At 36.2% G+C, this 19668-nt stretch overlaps 2 protein-coding genes and 1 non-coding gene across 4 annotated transcripts; all 3 read right to left on the minus strand.

The window, feature by feature from the left end:
* Positions 1 to 2495: 2495 nt before the first annotated feature.
* On the minus strand, positions 2496 to 7114 carry LOC114268150 (magnesium transporter MRS2-F). Of its 2 annotated transcripts, XM_028209269.2 has the most exons (6): positions 6634 to 7111; positions 5653 to 5835; positions 4670 to 4798; positions 4329 to 4474; positions 3846 to 3975; positions 2496 to 3017 (listed from the first exon to the last, which is right to left on the minus strand). In XM_028209269.2, exons 1-6 carry the CDS (start codon positions 6994 to 6996, stop codon positions 2736 to 2738), a joined length of 1233 nt encoding a protein of 410 aa, XP_028065070.2. In that variant the 5' UTR covers positions 6997 to 7111; the 3' UTR covers positions 2496 to 2735. The 2 variants fall into 2 exon arrangements, with proteins under 2 accessions (XP_028065070.2, XP_082756281.1); XM_082900155.1 differs by lacking the exons at positions 2496 to 3017; positions 3846 to 3975 and adding an exon at positions 4095 to 4149 and having other exon boundaries at positions 6634 to 7114.
* A 2046-nt stretch (positions 7115 to 9160) lies between these two features.
* TRNAM-CAU (transfer RNA methionine (anticodon CAU)) lies at positions 9161 to 9247 on the minus strand. The gene is given in 2 exon segments: positions 9161 to 9196; positions 9210 to 9247. It is a non-coding gene; the product is annotated as a tRNA-Met (tRNA).
* Positions 9248 to 9955: 708 nt separating this feature from the next.
* SAG18 (senescence associated gene 18) lies at positions 9956 to 17491 on the minus strand. Its single transcript, XM_082900157.1, has 7 exons — positions 17172 to 17491; positions 15986 to 16085; positions 15762 to 15882; positions 15559 to 15680; positions 11254 to 11375; positions 11002 to 11161; positions 9956 to 10417 (listed from the first exon to the last, which is right to left on the minus strand). Exons 1-7 carry the CDS (start codon positions 17296 to 17298, stop codon positions 10303 to 10305), a joined length of 867 nt encoding a protein of 288 aa, XP_082756283.1. The 5' UTR covers positions 17299 to 17491; the 3' UTR covers positions 9956 to 10302.
* Between the last annotated feature and the right edge of the window lie 2177 nt (positions 17492 to 19668).

Below are 19668 nucleotides of genomic sequence, written 5' to 3' on the forward strand. Positions count from 1 at the left end.
TAAACCGGTTTGATTTTACCAGCTGTTCCTTTATTCTAGTTTATGTTATAACTCCGTATTTGGGCTTCTTGGTCTTCAAAATTGCCCAACACCCAGAGAAAGTTGTCTCGTTCAAGTCTTTGTCCAGTGTTCTCTTAACAATTTTCTCTCGACCTCTCCTTACTCTAAGGTAATAAACCCAACTGTCGTCATTCTGGCCGAGCGAGTACTGATGGAACAGCTCGGCCAAACCGAGGTTCAGACCTAGGCGGCGATTTAGCTTAGCAATCCCATTGATAATTCTATAGGTGTTGGTTGATAATTGAGTGGGGTATAGCCTAGTCTGTCTAAAGAATTCACAGATCAAGGGTTCGATGGGGAACCAAAGTCCCTCATCTACAATGGACACCATGGTGCAGGGGACAAAGCCTGGTTTGCCCCATGGTGTGGTGTCCAACTTGGCTAAGGAGAGGTGGATGTCGTCTGGAATGTGGTAGTCTCTTCGAAATTCGGCCATGGCTCCAGGGAAGTCTACCAGAAATCGGTATCTACCTATTAAAACTTAAAAAATTGCTAAGTTAAAATTGTACACGACGGCCTAGCTCGGCGCTGATGTGACCTTGGTTGGCTCGGTTGAGTAAAAAACCACTAGGGGGCGAAGTGCAAGGGTGTGCTTGGCCAACCTAGTCAAATTCTGCAAAGTGGAAATAAAAAGTGTTATGCCTAGCTAAAGGACTTGGCTAAGTAAATAGTCAATGCAAAATAAGCCTAACTCGGCTACAGGTGGGTCACAAGCTATTCCTAGTTCGGCACAAGAGTAGGACCGACTCAAGGATTTAGCTCAGTTGTTGGTCAAGGCATTTTTAGTTCAGTCAGGTTCAAGCCTAAAGGTCGCAAACATATTCTTAGTTCGGCCGTATTACGATTTTTGATCAAAAACACTGTTCTTGGCTGGTTTAAAGTCCAATCAATGTGTTTCCAAGGTGTTGAAATGTTATTTCCAGACATAAACGAGAACATGTTAGTACCAGAATAATAAGGGCATGGGAAACTTACGATTTTGGGTGTAGAATCCAAATCCAATCTAAAAAACAGGCAGCAGCAGCAAGGGAGAATAAGAACTGGTGATGCGTGGACCAAGGCTTGGGCGTGAAAAGTTGAGGCTTCAAGCTCTGGTTATGAGATTCCGCAGCGAAAAAGACGAACAGTGAAGACGACTCTTCACTAGACATAAGATATATTTATTGAAGATAGAGAGGCGGAACGTTTCAAAAATTATTGGGATCCACGCTTGACGATTGTGACAGAGATACAGAGCCTACAGGGGTGTGCCATGTGTCTTAGGCCTAGGTAGTGTCAGACGTGTTGTACAGCTAAGAAGACTGTTGAAAATCGTGCAAACTAAAGGACCGAGCTCAAATTTTGGTTCGAGTAGGTTAGGCATTTTTTAGCTCGGTTGAAGATCAGTAATCCCAATCATACTTCGTAGATGGGATTAAGAGGCAATTGAGAGGGTAATTTGTGTAAACCACAATTGGGCCGAGCTAGCTGAAATGGATTGCGCATGTTGGGCTGTTCATTGGCCGTAGTAACCCCTGTAAGTGGCCCACTATGCGTTGAGCCTATTGCAGGCCGGTCAGAGGTGACTGTTGGATGTAAAATTACATTACTTGGCGAGTCCAAAGTAGAACCGTGGTGTTTTTCTAGAAGGTCGAGCTATGCGCAGCTCTGTACTACACGGTATGTGTTGGCGCGATTCAGGGTAGGATATCTCGATTTGGCATCAGCAATCGAACGAAGGGTTTGGCCATCTCATTCTGTTCGGCTATGAATGAAGTGTTATCAGGATAGACACTCTTCACTGGAAGAGTGAATCTTAGGAGGTTTCTTATAGGAAGAGTTGGAGTCCTACTAGGATGGTACCAGGTGAAATCTATAAAAGCTCATGGCAGGACCTATATACAGGTATTACAATTTTCACCTTAGAATACACAGAGCTTTTGTGTCTATTGTTTATTTGCTGACTTAGGCAGCGGAGAAATTTCCGGCACACACTTGCCGGCTAGCTCATGTTTGTGTTTTCAGGGAGTAAAGCGACGACTTTTGGAGGAGTGCAAACTTGATCAACAGGATTAAAGATTATACGAGAAGATTATTTCGTGCTCATACATGCTCCATTCCAGAAACACCACCACCCCCACTATAGTCAAACCCAGATTTGGAAAATTGTTCTGTGAAATCACTTAATCTACAACCCTCCATCGAATTATTCACCTTGTTAAATCAATTGAGGAATTTCCACCACTCAGAGTTTACCCAAGTAATTTCAAGCTCAATACACCTAGAAAATGGCCCCATGGGTCAAACATTTAAGTAATTGGGTATCTATTTTTTCTTTTTTTAAATCAACAGATCTAGAAAAAAAGCTCAAAGAATATGTAATTGCTGTTGTATTGTAGATCTAGTTTGTGTTTGTTGTTGTTGTATGAACCTGAAGGAAAAGCTCAAAAGAATACACATATAATTAGATATTTTAGTTATAGGTTTGATATCATTTTACATACATAACCTCAGTACAGAGAAGGAAAAAAAAAATCAAAATACACCAGAGACTTCACATATGTCACTAAACATACCCTATTATATGATACACAAGATCCAAAGATTATTTAATTGTATCTGATTTGGAGACAGATAATGATATATTTGTAGTAGATATTGTTGTATCTAACCATTCATGAGAAGTTAGTTAGTCCTCAGACAAGAAGTTTTAACCACTTGAACAACAGGATGAATATGGCAAATAAAGCAATCGAACAAGCAATTATACCCCCAGCAGCCCCATACCACTGTGCAAAGGTTCCGGAAGTAAAGAGAGGAATGTCAATGTTAGTGCTCAAGAAACCTGAAGCCACGACCCCTGAGTTGAGCATCAAACCCCCTGTAGTAATAATTATGCCGATTCGTAGGAGTAGATTTTGTTTGTCATCCAATACGATGTTGATGTAGTCCTCGGTGTTGTGGATGTATTCGCGCAGCTTTAAAAACCAAACAAGAAAAATTATTGCATTAGAATGATCTTGACAGATTCAGACGAAACACCAGCTCATTTTCTTCTTTATTATTATTTTATTTTTTTTCTTCATTGCTGAAAATTTTAAAAAGAATTTTTTTTTGGATGGAGTACAAAGAAATCAAAGACACAAGACATGAGATATAGGACTACATGATAAAGAATTTAACCAACTAGAAATAAATTTTGTGTGGTTAAAAGGAGTTGTTATTATATTTTCATATACCATACTAAAGTCATATAACATCATTGTAATTTCGGTATACGCGTCATTGAAGGGAAGATCAGCTGTGCTAGATGCACATAAATTTTTCATAAAACCAATCACAGAAGAAGGGTGGAGCCCACATGTGGAACACTAAATCATTTCCCGGTTGAGGATTGGGAAAAAGGAAGCGGGGAAAGTAGATGGGAGGATGGAAGCAGTTTCCTTCATTTGGCAGGAAAGAAAGGGGTAGGGAAAGAAAAACTTCATCAAAATCAGTCTTCCCAAAATGTATGAAGAGAAAGAAGGGAAGAAGGGAAAAAGGGAAACATTTTACTCACATTTTTCCCCCTTCAAATAAACACCCTTTTCACCGATAAATAAAAATATTTCGGTGAAACAAAGTAACACATTTTGCTCAACCGAACAGACAGACAAAGAGAGTACCCTCTGCTCTGCTGTGCATTTCATCCCTCCTAACTCTTCTTTTTCCTCTAAAGTTTCCAAATAACCAAACAAATCTACTTTAGGGATTAGAAGTAGCATAGCATTATCTAAAAAGCAAAAACAAAGAGAAGTTTAACGTACTGTCGATAGTTTGTTTAATATTCCTTCTATTTGCACAAAGTAGGCTCCCAATAGCATTTCCAACTCTTCAACATTTGGTTTGAGATCACTTACATCTATAGTACTGCTTTTGCTGCTCATGTCCTCATCACTGAAAATTGAAAACCAAGAAGCATGATGAAGCACATTGAATTAAAATTATTGAAAAATAAGAACAACTTCTTTGTTTATTATAGCCATAATAGTAATAGGTGAAGATAAAATCAATACCTACACAAGGTTCAAATTAGACTACGAGATTTATCGGGCAAAACCAAGATCAAACCTAAACCAACATAGATATGAGATTTATCGGGAAGTTAGACTCAGTTGGTGTTGCTGCAAAACCAACATTGACAATGTAGTTTTGCAATAACGTCTTGACGATCTGTGTATAATAAAGAAAACATCTAAAGTATTCCACATGCAAAGATATTACAAGAATCTAAATGGAAAATAATTTACCTATCATTGCCCGATTTAAATGCATTTGCATCATTCTCTAGTTCATCTTCTAAACCTTCAGATTGCAAGGTGGCAAGCCTATCAGTCAAGTACATTTGAGCCATATCTAAGTCATCATCCAGTAGATGTTCAAACTCATCCCTCACCTATAAAATATATGGCATAATATCATTATACTGGATCAATTAGCTACTTTTCCGAACAAGAATAAATTTTTTTTTGTAGAAAAAGGAAAAAGAAAAGAAAAATCCCTTATCAAGAATTAATATGATGAAATGGAAAACAATTAATGACACTAAAAAGGGATGAGTATTAAAGAAGTCAATGAGATAATACTATACCTTCTGCACACGCCCAGACAGAGCAACCAAACGACCTTTTATGACTCTCACGTGTTTGAGATTATGCGTACTGGTTTTAGCTGATAACACATCTAAAGCAGGATATGCCTCTTCTTCTAATGTGGAAGTCTGGATAAATATATCAACATGGATTTGTAAAAATTACATCTCTAAAGAAACTAAAAACTGAAAACTCAACTTCTAGTGAAGCCTTAGTTGTGAAAAAAAAAAAAGATGGGGCGAATGCATTCAAAGACCAAACATGCTTCGACGATATCTCAGTAAAAGGTCCACAACCAACAAGAAGATTGATTCATAGCATTTGATGCACGATTTACATTGTTTGAAAGGACTAAATCTATAGTTCTATCTGTTGATAAGATATAGATAACAACGATTGGCCAGAAAAGTCAAAAAACACCGGTACTGGTGCTGATTGAAGGGTGTTACCACAAGTTTAAGAATGTATAGGGAATGTTGTCAAAGTTTATACTGCTTGGCAAATTCATCTTTTCCCATAAAGGACATATTAACTCTCTTTGATGGATAGATTGAACTTGTGAAAGATGTAGAGGACCTAAAAAGTTGTGTGATGCCAAATTATGGTTGAGAATATGGCTGCAAGATTATGAGGTGGTTAATGATGTCATAAATTAATCCGAGATACTCAAAAAATGAGGGTGCTTGTATATTTCATGATGTACACAGAAAGTATAGAGAAAAACATAAATAAGAAGTATAATAAACTACCATCAAATCAATGAATTTTGTTATTTGAGACAGGTGAGAAATCCCACTTTGCAAATATGAGAGATAATGTAAGTGCAGTTTGTTACCCACTGATCATAAAGAAAGCTTGATCAGAAGTGTCAATTTCCCTAAAACTGATATGCTAGTTTCAAACAAAATTCAATATCACAGCTGGAGTGAAGAAGTAGAAATACAAAGCAAAAGCATTAGGACATATATATTAATAGTCATACCTCAGATTCAAGGCTCCTGCAGACAGATTCGAGGCAAATCTCAAAAGCTCTGAACTCAAATGGTAATGGCTTTGAGTTGCCCCTATTTGACCATTCAGTTGGTGATTTATGACTCCTATCACTTGCCTCTGGTGGCATATTAGAGACTGATTGCTCCATAGCTTTATTGCTTACCATATTGGCCTTCACACAGCAACACAATCAATCACACACCTCTTTTTAAATTATATCAATCATTAGGTGGTGTCGTGATGCTATTTTTTATTTTTTTTTTCTGATTAAAGTAACAATAAACTGGATATAATGTTCTCTACTTAGCATTATTTACGTTGTGTTTGGTTGGGGGATTTGAGGAGGGATTTGGAAAGAGAAAGGGAAAAGTTAGGTGAAATGTGAATAAAATATACTTACATTTCACCTAGTTTCACGAACCTTTTCCCTTTCTATTTTCAAATCCCTCTACAAATCCCTCAACCAAACACAGAATTAAGAAAAAAATAATTTCGCCAACAATTTATGGTTCTAACTATTATCTGTCCACTTATGTTTACCATAATAAGCAAAAACGAAATGGCCATTACCCAGAGCTGGTCTCCATTAAGCAAGGATTCCAGATTGAGCAGATCGGTATGGATCTATCCTTATTTACGCAAAGCTGTAGTTCATTGCACTAAAACCAGCTTTCTCACAGATATAAGCTCAGAATTTTAACAATTTCACCAAGTAGTGGTTCCTAATTATATTTACAAAAACAGGATGTCTTAATTTTTAATTCTGTAAAAAAGTGTTAAAAGTTTTTCCTCAGCTTGCTCATTTTTTTCATGTTGTGTTATTGACTCAAAATTCCAAAAACAAAATAATACAAATTTCACCCAACATATTCACAGATCAACCCACTAAAATAAATCAGAAGAAGAACGATCACACAAATCAAATCAGAATCAAGTTAACTTCATGAAATAAATGAAGAAAAGTACTTACACCAAAATCAGAGAGCTTGAATTCGAGATCACAAACAAATGAACCCATAAAAGGGTCTTTAGGGTTTGGTACCAGAACTTCATTCGCAGTTATAATCGCTTTAATATGTTCCAAATTCACAACAATAGCCCTCTCTCTTCGGAGAATTGCAGAGGGGTTCGAGAGCTCTGATTCAACAACCCTCAAATCATTAGCCTGAACTCCACTCCTCAGCATGATCGCTTGCTTCCCAAGCTCTTCAATTCGAGAGTTCCCCAATTTTGAGACGACGAACCAGGTCCTCACTCCGGAGCCCTTCCTCTTCGCCTGAAGCTGATAGGGAAGGGGAAGAGAGGTTCGATTGAGCTCGATCTGATCCGCCATTTTTTAGACAAATTCCAGCTAGGGTTTTGATGGTGAGATAGAAAAGGGTTTGATAGTCCATCAATAGAAATAGGGATGGGCTCAAATGGTAATCGTAACTGATACAGGTGAGACTTGGATACATATACATTACATGAATAGTCAACGAATTTTTAAAACTCATCCGGGGCGGGAATGATGGTTAGTTGGGGTAGTTTTAACTTGCCCTAATGGTTTCCCATTTTTTATTTTTAAATAAATTTTTTTTTTCTTTTATTTGTTTTAATTAGAATCAGCCGCATCTAGAATTTTTACAACTATTTGAGAAGAGAAATTTTAATACACACACCCTTTTTAGGAGTGTAATATATGCATCGCTAATTATGTCATATTTTTCTTTAATTATTACTATTTTTTTTTCTTCAATTATGATATTATTTTAGTTATGACTCATAAGTTGTTTAGTTAAGCCGCATGTTATGTTTAGTTATGATATTTTTTTTTAAGTTATGATTCAAAAAATATAAAATTACGTTTTTTTTTTTTTTTTTTTTTTATATAAAGTTATAAGGTGTATATATGGTACACATCATTTAGTATTTCCCATTTGAGAAACACAGAGAAGTGTCAAAGTGAGAGATTCATATGAGTGGAGTTTGCATGTGGAATCTATTTATCTTGTGAAAATTTTTTGTGTACTTGAATTTTTTTTAAATTTTATTCAGTGAAAGTGAAACTTATATAAAAATATAGAGGAGATTTTTTGTAATTAAAAGTTATAATACAAATATTTGTTGATAACATACAAATTTTGATTTATAAATGACCAACGAATTCGATGTTTAAAATGATGCATAATAGTTTTATTTTTATTTAATTTTTAGATGGGAATGCATAATTGCTCTATTGAAATGCTATTAAAAAAAAATTCTTACTGTATATATTGGTGTTCTGAAAATTTGGTAAAAAGTTAGGCCTTGTTTGGGGTGTTTTAAAAAAGTCAAAAAGTCACTATCCTATTTAAGTCACATCATGTTATTTAAGTCACATCACTTCTCTAACACATCACTTCAAACCCAACCCATATCCAACCATATTTCATAAAAATTCAAAAAGTATACTTATTTAGAACATCCGAAACAACCCCTAAGTTTTTTGACTTTCTTGTGACATTTTAACTTTTTTATGTTAAAATAAATAAATAAAGAGATAATGTGACCTAAAAAATCAAAAAGTCAAAAGACTAACTTTTTACTATGTTGTCAAAATGCCCATAATCAAGTAATGATTTATTTTCTTATCATTCATGGGGTTACAAAATCAATTCTTTACGATCTTCGTAGCATCCGCCCAAAAACAAAAAAAAAAATATCAATCTTCATAGCAAAAAAAAGTTCTATCTATTATATGACATAAATAAGTTAAGACTTTTGTCAACTCATGAGTACATTATACTAGGTATGTTATTTTTATAATATAAACGAAAACTGAATGAAATATTATAATAAAAACGGTATAATGTTTTTTTATTATTTGAAAGGTAATATTTCAATATTTTGTATCAAAGTGTTATTTTATAGTGAGATTCGGTGGGTGAATGAGGACATACAATGCATCCATAAGGTAGTTCAATAAATAAATAAATATAATAATTACTTCCACCCTTGATATAAACCAAATCTTTTAGGATTTTTTATTTTTATTTTTTATTTTTGTTCATAAGCATTTGTTCAATTAATAGCCTTTTTAGTTTGGGCTTTTGGGTCTTTTACAAAGTGTCAAAACTAAACGCTAGGAAGATAAATAAAAAGAAAAAAAAAAAACAATTCAGTGTAAGTTTTAAAAATAAATTGTAAATCAGTGATAAAGTTTATCAACTTTAATAAGCAAAAACAAATTGCAATATCATGAAAATGTTTATGACTCCAATTATTAAAATTGATAAATTTTATCATTGATTTACAATTTATTTTGAAAACTTAGACGGAATTACAATTTTCCTATAAAAAAAAAAGGTAGTAAAAAGCATAACCAAAAAAAATCCAAACAATTGTAATTATTATGTTGCATTTTGTTCATTAAAATGAAAATGAAAATGAAAATAAAATAAAATAAAATATTTCTTTCTTAACCTTTGTGAAAAACAATACATAAAAAAATAAATATACAAGAATAAAAAAGCATTTGGGGTGAGAGAGGCTCGAACTCTCGACCTCAGGATAACTCAGAATAGCTATGAGACCTACGCGCTAGCCAACTGCGCCACCACCCCGAGTGGTAAACTTATTATGTATTTTATTTAAAATATAATTCATGTGCCGTGTATCCATATAGATGTGAAGGCACATTTTATTGTAAGCAATTTTATAATTTATTTTAGATTAGTTTTATAACATATGGTCATTTTAACTTAAAATCACTAGCAAAGCTTTTATGCTACCAAGATATAGCTAAATGATTACTATCATCATGAACTATGTTTCAACAATCACATAACTAAATTTTGTTTTTGTACACAAATGAAAAAGAAAAAATAAAGAATTGTGAGTTCACTAAACGGTAAGACTTTGTCATTAATATTTAGACGACACCAATTTAGTCATGAAAACAACCACTTCAGAAATAAGAATAAAACTACTCCAGACCCTACTTTAGAAAATAATCATGATAAGCAATATGTCCATCCATCCAGACCCTACTTTAGTAAAATTCTTTTGTACTGAGTATTTTTTTATTTTGTATAAAAGCAAGTGAAAATCAGTTCTAAAAATACTAAAGAATTTCCTGAAGAAGATGTTGGCATTGTTGGCTGTAGGTAGGTCATATTTAAAATTTGAAAATATTGGCTGACACCTTTGCAGATTGGTTTATTTACTACACTTCCAGTTTTCAAGAGGACAATTTTTATTTCAATTGCTTGCCTCCGATATCAACAAACAGAGGATGTCACAATCTGGTACACAAACTACACCAGTAAGCATTAAACACAATACTTTCTATATACATCATCAAAGGAAAGGTGTTCTGTACACATTCTTGAAAGGAAAAAAAAAAATCATTCTTTTTTGCATGCTGAACCAATGTTTTGTGAATGGGTTAACAGCCTTTGCGGTATACCTGTCAGACATTTAAGTATTCTCATTATAAGGAACGGAGAAAATTTTATTTGGTGCTCGTGAGCATTGCCCCAATATTTCCAAAAGCCACCTGATCATGTGGACTCCCCACATTTAGGGGAGGACCCCATGTGATTGTGTGTCTCTTAGAGGCGTTGGGGCATGTCCCAGGACTACCAAATAACTTCTCAGAAAGTATGCATGTACTCAGTTAAGGAGATTCCTCGACAGGGACATTTGAGTAAGTACAAGTGTAACTCTCCACCTTCACTTCATTCCCTCTAACTTTGGTCCAGGAAATTTTCCAAGTCTCGAGCAAACTTTGCCTGCATCAAGAAGAAACAATAATGCACATGAGAGAGAGAGAGAGAGGGTGGTGCAAATGCATCGCACCAGTGAGGTTCAATCCCAACTTGGATTTGGATTCCACCTCATGCTGTGCATTCATAACCAAAGTCTATGCATCAAATTGAATATACAAAGAAAGGATCCAATTCCCTTCCTGATTTTCATACAAGAGAGTTTTTGCAGGGATGCGTGCCCTAAGAGGGTGTAGGGGTACTGCTTCTCAAAGAGGACGGAGGCATAATAAAAATCTCCCACTATCAGAATTCCCAATATTGGGATCTTTCTTTAAAAGAGAGTGTCAGTCTGACGCCCTCACTCTCAATTTTAAAATCAATGAAAGGTGATCTTTACAGAGGATCCACAGAAACTTGATATGTTTTAAGAACATATAATTGAATCAAAAATAGTTTTCAAACAAGATGATCTTTAAGTAGTTTAATGTCCCTAATTATTGTGCCCAAAAATATTAGAGAATAAACATAATTATCCTATTAAAAATCCCTTCAAAACCAAGTGTCATAGAAGGAAGTCAAACAAAGTTGAAGAATAAAAAAAAGAATACCTCTCTGTTTCAATAGTCCTCTTTGCAAGCATAAGTGTCAAGAAGACTGGAACCATTGCAGCACACAAATGCTTAAGAGTGTGCCCACTGACAATATGATGTGTCCATTTATAAATTGGTTTATCTGCAGCTTCTTCAACCTTAGCTAAAAGATAAAATCCTGCATGTTATGCAATTAAATGTTACTCAGAATGGCACAAAAAACTAACTGATTTAGTAAACAGAAGAGCCCACATGATGAAATATACAAACCTGCAGCCCAAAGCCAGTATGTGGAATGTGTGTACATTGGAGGCAACAAGATAGCCATTATCGGAATTACAATGCAAGGAACAAACTGAACCAGTGCATATGGGCGGAGGTCATCAAAAAACCTGCAGGTTAATGCACAAGTCAACATACAATAAATGTTTACTTGGAATTGTAGGGTCATGCTCATGCAAATATCTTGGCAAAATTAACTTTAGATGTGAATCATTTGAACCTTGGGAGAAGTTCAAACACCAAAACATTTGTATTTATTGAAGACTCAAAAGGCATTACAACAAAATGTTATATAATGTTAGAATATAATATGTAAAATGTTGCTTTAATAATTAGGTTAGTATAATAATTAGTATGCTTTAATAATGTACCTTTAATAATGTTGTTTGGTTTGTGCTTCTACTTTCGGTTTGTAATTGTTCTCCCTCTCCTCTATAAAGGAGAGAGCTCAACACACCATTTATAGACAACAATCAATAATAATATCAATAGATACATTTATTCTCTCTGTATTTCTTTCTTTATACATTGAATTTTTACATGGTATCAGAGCAAAGTTAACAACCTAGTCATTCTGCTTCACCGGCGGGCGGCAGTCTCGCCTTGGCCGCCCGCCGGACCTCAACCTATTCCGCTTACTTTCTACACATACCTTCCCATCACTGCCTAAATCCTCTCTCTTGAGGCCAATGTGAATTCCTCTTCTTCATAATCTGCACTAACTGTGGCATCTTTTCCTGGGGCAAACTCTCATCATCATGGCTTTAATCTAACCCTCTGGTACCGACCCTCCTTTAGCAGATCCTTCTTTATATCATAGTTGTACTTGTCTGCGAATAACTGCTGATGGCATCTTTGCCACTGGATGTTTCCTGCGGAGGAGACTCGCCGCTGATGATGGCTTTGTCACCGTCGAAGTCTCCAGTTCGTCCTTGTCTATCGAAAGCTCGCTTGACGGAGTCATCTCTCTTCTGAATCTGCAGTTGATGAGCATGGAGATCTCATTTTCAAAACTACAGGCTTCTTGTGATTCAACCTTATTCAGATCTAAGGATTTCAATCCTTCTTTATCGAACTCTGTGGCGGACAAGTTTCTCGGACAATCACACTCCTCCGTAAGGCGATCTGAAGCCGGCGACGACGACACCAAGTTCTCCGGCGAATTCAGGGCGTAGCGGTGGTTGACGTTAAGGAGTTGTTCATGAAGATTGGACGCTAACTTTCTTCTCTTAGACGAACTTGAACTTGAACGTGAACTTGAAGAGCTCATAACCTCCATAGCTCTCATCGTTGTCAGCACTCTACCATGTCCCACCTCCATTACTGCGATTTCTCCAACTCTTCTGTTGCATCGCCATCGATCTCTCTCCTCCTACGGAATCATCGGAGCGAGAGACAGTGAGGCAATTGGTCGTAAGCGCGTGCCGCATCCTCGGTGGAATCGAAGGTCCCGAGCCAAACCCTAGCCTTCTTCCCTAGGTCTCTGATCTCTGCAGCGAACCTGCCCCCGGGTCTCTTTCTCACACCGCGAAACCTAATCTCCTTCGCTGGGCTTCTCGATCCAGATCCGTTGGGTATTCCGGCAGTCGTAGCTGGAGTCGCCGCCGTCGTCGGGGCGGCCTTGGCTGCCGCGGTTGCTCTGACTCTCCGCATGGCCGATGAGAGAGATCTCTCGAGAGATAAAGAAAAACAAGAGAGAGAGAGAGAGCGTGAGGAATTTTGGGAACTGTATACCATTTCTCATTGCTGAAGGCTTGAAGACCTACTTCATCTTGCAAGATCACAGCGTATCCTGACCCATATGTATGAGGTTTCACGCCCAGAATCAGATCAGGCCTCCCGAACTGTGGATTCTCTCTCTCTCCATGGACCCAACATCATCATCATGTACCCCACTCTCTCCCTCTCTTTCCCATGTGACCCACTCTTCAACCTATACTCTTTCTTTTTTTATTCTTTCCCCACACTCCGGTTTCCCACGTTGCTCAGATTCTCCAACCTATATTTTTTCTTTTTCATTACACTTCTGTTCCCCACTCCAGTTTCTTTTCTTTTTTATATTTATTTTACTCCATCTTTTGAAAAGAAACCGAAACATCAACTGGTTTGCACACCCATCCTCTTACTTTTCCATTAGTGGTAGGACCCGACCAAACAAATTTGAATCTCACATTTCCTTTTTATTTTTATTTTTTTTTATTCCTTTCACATTCACACATTTCTCTTCAATTTTATTCACATACTTCTCTTCAAATTTATTTTCTTTTATTTTCAAAAAAAAAAAAAGAAAAAAAAAAAAAGAAGAAGAAGCAGCAGCAAAACCAAAAGCACTGCACACCAAACTCATTTTATTCATGTTGGGGCTCACCCCGATCACCATTTTACACCACAAAAAAAAAAAAAAAAACACAAACACAAACACAAACACAAACACAAACAAACCCAAACAACCACATCCACAGGCGGGATTTTTCTTCTCTACTCTGCCGCCGGTCTTTTCTTCTTGCCTCCGTCCTGGACGGCCCTTGACGGTGTTGCCTCCGTGTTTCCCACTCCACTGGGCACGATCACTCCACCCTGCTCCTCCACTACAGCATATGGCGGCCCTCCAAATCGGAACATAACGGTGGCCTTCCGCTTCAGTTCCTTATTTTCCGCCTTTAGCACACTTATCTCTGCTCGCGCATCCTTATACATGCGTTGGAGCAGAGCCAGTTGGGCATTTAACTGCTGCACCTCATTTGTCCTACTCTGAAGCCGGTGCGACAAGTTTGTGACCGCCGTCATGGTCTCCACACATGACTTCAAAGTATACTGATTGGCCTCAATATCCGTTTGCACTGCCATTTTTTGCTCCACCGACCGCATCGGAAAGTTCAACGGAGCAAAACCAGAGGTGTTTGGTTGAGGTTCACGGGCCACCGCACCAGTTATCTCTCCTGTTGACTCGTTGAGGTCGGGAAAGAGAGTGAGCAGACCACGGAAAGAAGAGGCCATGTTCTGGGTAGCTGAACGGGAAGAAGAGGCCATGTTTTTGGGTTGCTAAGTGTTTCAGAGAAGCAGCGATTACCGATTGGTACTGTCAGACAGGGTTGGTTACAGAGTGTTTCAAGATTTGCAGCTCTTAGAGACAAGCTCTCCGAGAGTTCAGAGGTTTCAGACTGGTTTGCACAGCCTCCGCCTCACCCTTGGTTTAAATAGCCAGGGCCGATCCGCGCATCGCACGCCACTTGCCGACAGCCGACAAAACGGGCGCGCAAGCCAAGGTAGTCACGCCGCCTCGCCATCATGTCCGGCACACCTTTTGATGGCACGCTTTTTTATGGATTGGGTACGCTTTTTGATGGCACGCCTTTTGAAAAATTGGGCACACCTTTTGAGGGTGCGACTTTTTGGGGGTCCGACAAGACTCTGTAAACTGTCCCGACATTGATTCTGGTTAGCTCCTTCATGGGTCCGACAAGACTCAGTAAACTGTTCCGACATTGATTCCGATTAGCTCCTTCATGGGTCCGACAAGACTCTGTAAACTGTCCCGACATTGATTCCGGTTAGTTTCTACAAGGGTCCAGCAAGACTCCGTAAACTGTCATAACAACTGTCACAACCCCTTTTGAGGGTGCGACTTTTTAGAGGTCCGACAAGACTCTGTAAACTGTCCCGACATTGATTCCGGTTAGCTTCTACAACGGTCCGACAAGACTCTGTAAACTGTCCCGACATTGATTCCGGTTAGCTTCTACAACGGTCCGACATGACCCCATAAACTATCTTCTACATCGGTTTGCCATAACTATACAGTCTTCTACAACGGTCTGACACGACCATACAGTGTCTCCTATCCATTTTTATTTTCTTTTATTTTTCTGTTTTGTTACTCTCTCCAAACTCAAGTTGGTTGGTTCCTATCATCCTTGAGTTTGAGGGGGGCTGTTAGAATATAATATGTAAAATGTTGCTTTAATAATTAGGTTAGTATAATAATTAGTATGCTTTAATAATGTACCTTTAATAATGTTGTTTGGTTTGTGCTTCTACTTTCGGTTTGTAATTGTTCTCCCTCTCCTCTATAAAGGAGAGAGCTCAACACACCATTTATAGACAACAATCAATAATAATATCAATAGATACATTTATTCTCTCTGTATTTCTTTCTTTATACATTGAATTTTTACATATAATCCAAAGGCACTGTCGCATTCTGGCATTTTCTCCCATACACAAGTATGAACTTCATCACCTAAAATAGAAAAACAAAATACTTTATAATTGAGGAAAGGTACACATGCTTACCTCCAATACAATATGCTTATAACACCTGCCAATAGTAGGGGAAGAATGGACACCGTTCCCTTTTGCTCATCGATTCTTTCAATTATAAAGATTGCCATGATTGACGTGAATGCAATAGTCATCTATATAATTATTGATCAAATGTCAAAACAGAAAAATATTGAGGACATCTAAAATAGAAGCTGAGGCAAGACGAAGCTCACTGGCAAACGATCCCACACAAGAGTAGCATCATTTGGCTTGAGATGATAATAAGAGGATCCAATACCAACAGCAGCCACACCAATGAAAAAACACGTCCAACCCCAAACCTCACCTTGCAACCTAAACATATATTTAGATGTTATTGTAATCAGTAAGTATAATTTATAAAGGATCTTCTCACTCCAATAGTCCCGTATAATAAGGATCATGTAGAACATAATACCTCAGTCTAAAATAGTTCCCATGAAAGCAAAGTATAAGCCCTACAATACCAATTACAAGGAATGGGAAATTTGAAACCACATTCAGTGTATTTGGAATACCTGAACAGTTAAACAAACATGTCAGCTATAACAAAACACATTAGAGGGAGGAGCATCAAATATTGTTCAAAAGCTGAAAGACAAGTACAGTTTGCCAACATTACAATTTCTGGATAGCCTATAGATTGAAATTTTGAAATCGTAATGTCAGTCAACTGCAAGCATGAGTCCAAATAAAAATACAACTGAATGATTAAAAAAAATAACAACTAACAAAAATGGACAATATTAAAATCATTTTGATTTTTAAAAATACCAAATCAGGAAAAATGGATATAATTTGGATGTCAAGTATCAATATTTTCAGCCACTTATTCCAAAACACTGAGCCCCAAATCAGGACACACCATATGAGACATTACACAAAAAATAAAAGGTATTGCTGATTTGCATCACAATATAAATGTAACAAAAACCTCATACCAAATAAATGAAATGAACTTCACCATAATCATTTTTAAGTTTATAAAAAATAAGCTAAAAAACTAACAAATTCCAATTTTCATCTCCCAATCAGGTCTTTTCCGTTACTACGCTGTCAATGACTATATGCTCAGTTAAATTAAATAATTTTTTACTACAGCATCTCAATATCAGTTTAGGTCTTTCTCTTCCCCCCTAAAATTCCTATTTACTGCGATCATATCACTATCATTACCATTAATATTTCCATTTAGGAGGCTCATATTACTAGTCCTTTGCATCTACAATCCTTCATTGAAGCCTTGTTTGGTACAGCTTATGAAGCTGCTTATAAGATGCAGAAATTGCTTAAATAAGTTGAAAAAAACTGATTGTTGAAAAGCAGGGAAGGTGTTGTTTTAGCTTGTGCTTTTTAATTATCAACTACACCAAACAGACTAATTATCAAAACCCAATTCTCTCACAACTTCATACTCAATTTGTGCCACTCTTAGCATTTCACAAACACATTCAATTCTAATTATCTTGCCTAATCTCATGGAGTAAAGTTATAAAGGAAAAACACCCTTGTTCAATATCAAACCCTAATTGTGTATAAACTTCATGAAATTGAGAATCAAACACAACAATTAACAGAAAAATGCAGAGATTGTAAATAAATACCGAAGAATTCGCGTTTGTCGGCGAAATTGTGATATTCTTGGGACTGAGGGATCGCCGGTGTGACGATCATGAGTACTACAAAGCACAGAACCGCCACACCCCATGCGTACAGAGTCCGCTTACTCATCTCAAATAGCTAATTCTATACACACCTCTGCGTATATGTATATGTATATGTTAATTGAGAGAGAGAGAGAGAGAGAGAGAGAGATGGGGGGAGGGGGATCTAATGGAAAGTCTGTAGTCTGGTCTGGAAACGATAGTCAAAACTGAAAGAGAGAATTTATTGGGAATGGTAATTTCATAAACTTATTACGAATGCATGGAAATTTTTTCGATAAATTATAAATAATTTAAAATTTTTATTATGATAAATTTTATAAATATTAATATTAATAATTAAAATTTTAAGTTTTTTCATGAATTTGTAATTTTAAGTTTTTTAAAATTACCAGTGTTTTGTATTTTTTTCCAATTATAGAATAAAGGAAAAATTGCCTATAAGTGAGTAATTTTACAGAAAATTATTATAGCATTATGAAAAGTTTATGATTTTAATTATTAATGTGTATAAAGTTTATCATTTATTTGTAATTTTTTTTAAACTTACACTAGATTGAAATTTTCTTAAAAATAAACTCAAAATTTTATCCGTATAATAAATAATGTTTTTATTTTAAAATTTTTAATTTTATTTTTTATTTATTTTCATGTTCGAAAATTGATAGAAGTAGCACCGATGGAAGATAAGTTGAAAATGAATCGATTGAGATGGTTTTGTCACATTCAACGGACACCAATAGAGATGCGATGCTGTAACGGTAAATGAGAGTGTTAAGAGACGAGGTACGCCTAGATTAACGTTGGCTAGCATTGCAAACAGAGATATGGATTTACTTAATCTGACTAACGATATGGCCTTTGATAGGACTGCATGGAGAATAATGATTCATGTTGCCGACCACATCTGATAAGACTTAAGGCTTGGTTTGATTTGGTTTATTTTTTATTTGTTTTCAATCTAAAGAATCAAGCTATTTCTGTCAATTAAAATGAGAAAAAAATGATATTTTAATAATTAAACTAAAAAATATATATTTTAGACATTTTATGTACACATATATTAAGTTCAATAATTCAAATACTATTTCTCCTTCAATTTTACTTGATGAAAATTGATTAATGATTTAGATTAAAAATAAATAAATAAATCATAGTTTAAATTAATAAAATAAAAAAATTCAATGTCTATTTTGTTATAAAGGTCAAGTCTTGAGATTTTTTTTTTTATTTTTTGTAATTCAGGCATTTGTTTGGAATGACCTAAATAAGTGTACTTTTTATCTTTTTACGAAAAGATGTGCAGAAAAGTAGAGAGGTGATGTGATGAAAAAAAAATAAAAAGATAAAAAAATAGATTATTTGAGACTTCCCAAACTTGGTCTGAGTAGTTGTGCACTTGCTGAATAATAGGAGATGAAAGTTTTATTTCTACACACTAAATTATTTCAATCCACACATTTAATGAATCACTTCTATATTACATTTTTATTTTAAAATAAAAGTATTAAAATACATTTATCTTCTTCATTCAAAAACTTTAATTTTCAAATCCTAATTTCTCATCCAAAATCCAACAACTGTCGTCGTCAACTTCTTCCCCGACCACCCCAATCACTCCCCCACATTTAGCAAATCTTTCCCACCTTTACTACTCATTACCATAGCAATGTCCACCCCTTGTATTACCGTCATCACAATGATGCTGCCCACTGACTACCCAATTGAGATAGGGGTGCAACTGGGGCGGGTTCGGTCGGGTTGGGGGTCTGCCCAAGCCCGACCCGAATTGTATTTGGCACTGCCCAAGCCCGACCATGAACCCGAGCATTGTTGCCCAAGCCCGGCCCAAGCTTTGTATTTTGAACTCGGGTTGCCCGAATTGCCCGAATTGCCCGAGTCCAGAAACCTGTAGGTAGATCTAAGGGTAGACATAAAAGATGCTAATCTAATGGTAGAAAACTAACCAAAAAAAAATAAAAAATAAAAATTAAGACTAACTCTTTTACTTAATTTATATATATTACATAATTTATTAAATTATATATATATTATATATTATATATTATATAATTTATATAATATATTAAATTGAATTCGGGTTCGGGTTGCTCGGGTTGGCCATTGGTTCTGCCCAAGCCCGGCCCGAATTGCAATTCGGGCATCAAAAATCTGCCCAAGCCCGTCCAGATTACAAGATATAGTTGCCCAAGCCCTAAAAAAACTCGGGCTGGACTCGGGTTGCTCGGGTTGAGCCCGCCCGAGTTGCACCCTTAAATTGAGAGAGAACTAGAATTCTAATAGTCATGTTGGTGGATAAAAAGAAAGTTTGGGAGGAATTGGAGATGGTAATTAAGGTTAGGAAAGAATAGTAACAAGTGGTGGCGCAGAGTATTTATGAGTTTCACGTGACAGTTAAGAAAAATAATGAGAAATA

Source organism: Camellia sinensis, chromosome 12, assembly GCF_055761805.1.
Source record: "Camellia sinensis isolate YWXY chromosome 12, ASM5576180v1, whole genome shotgun sequence".
NCBI lineage: Eukaryota > Viridiplantae > Streptophyta > Magnoliopsida > Ericales > Theaceae > Camellia > Camellia sinensis.

Excerpts from the sequence above, each read along its gene's own strand:
- LOC114268150 (XM_028209269.2), bottom strand. The coding sequence starts at position 6,996 with ATGGCGGATCAGATCGAGCTCAATCGAACCTCTCTTCCCCTTCCCTAT. Across the intron at positions 4,799-5,652 it reads GCAGGAGCCTTGAATCTGAG|ACTTCCACATTAGAAGAAGA; the intron begins GTATGACTATTA and ends ATATTTATCCAG. Across the intron at positions 4,475-4,669 it reads TGTCTGGGCGTGTGCAGAAG|GTGAGGGATGAGTTTGAACA; the intron begins GTATAGTATTAT and ends TATATTTTATAG.
- SAG18 (XM_082900157.1), bottom strand. The coding sequence starts at position 17,298 with ATGAGTAAGCGGACTCTGTACGCATGGGGTGTGGCGGTTCTGTGCTTT. Across the intron at positions 11,376-15,558 it reads ATAAGCATATTGTATTGGAG|GTTTTTTGATGACCTCCGCC; the intron begins GTAAGCATGTGT and ends ATTAACCTGCAG. Across the intron at positions 10,418-11,001 it reads AGGACTATTGAAACAGAGAG|GCAAAGTTTGCTCGAGACTT; the intron begins GTATTCTTTTTT and ends TTCTTGATGCAG.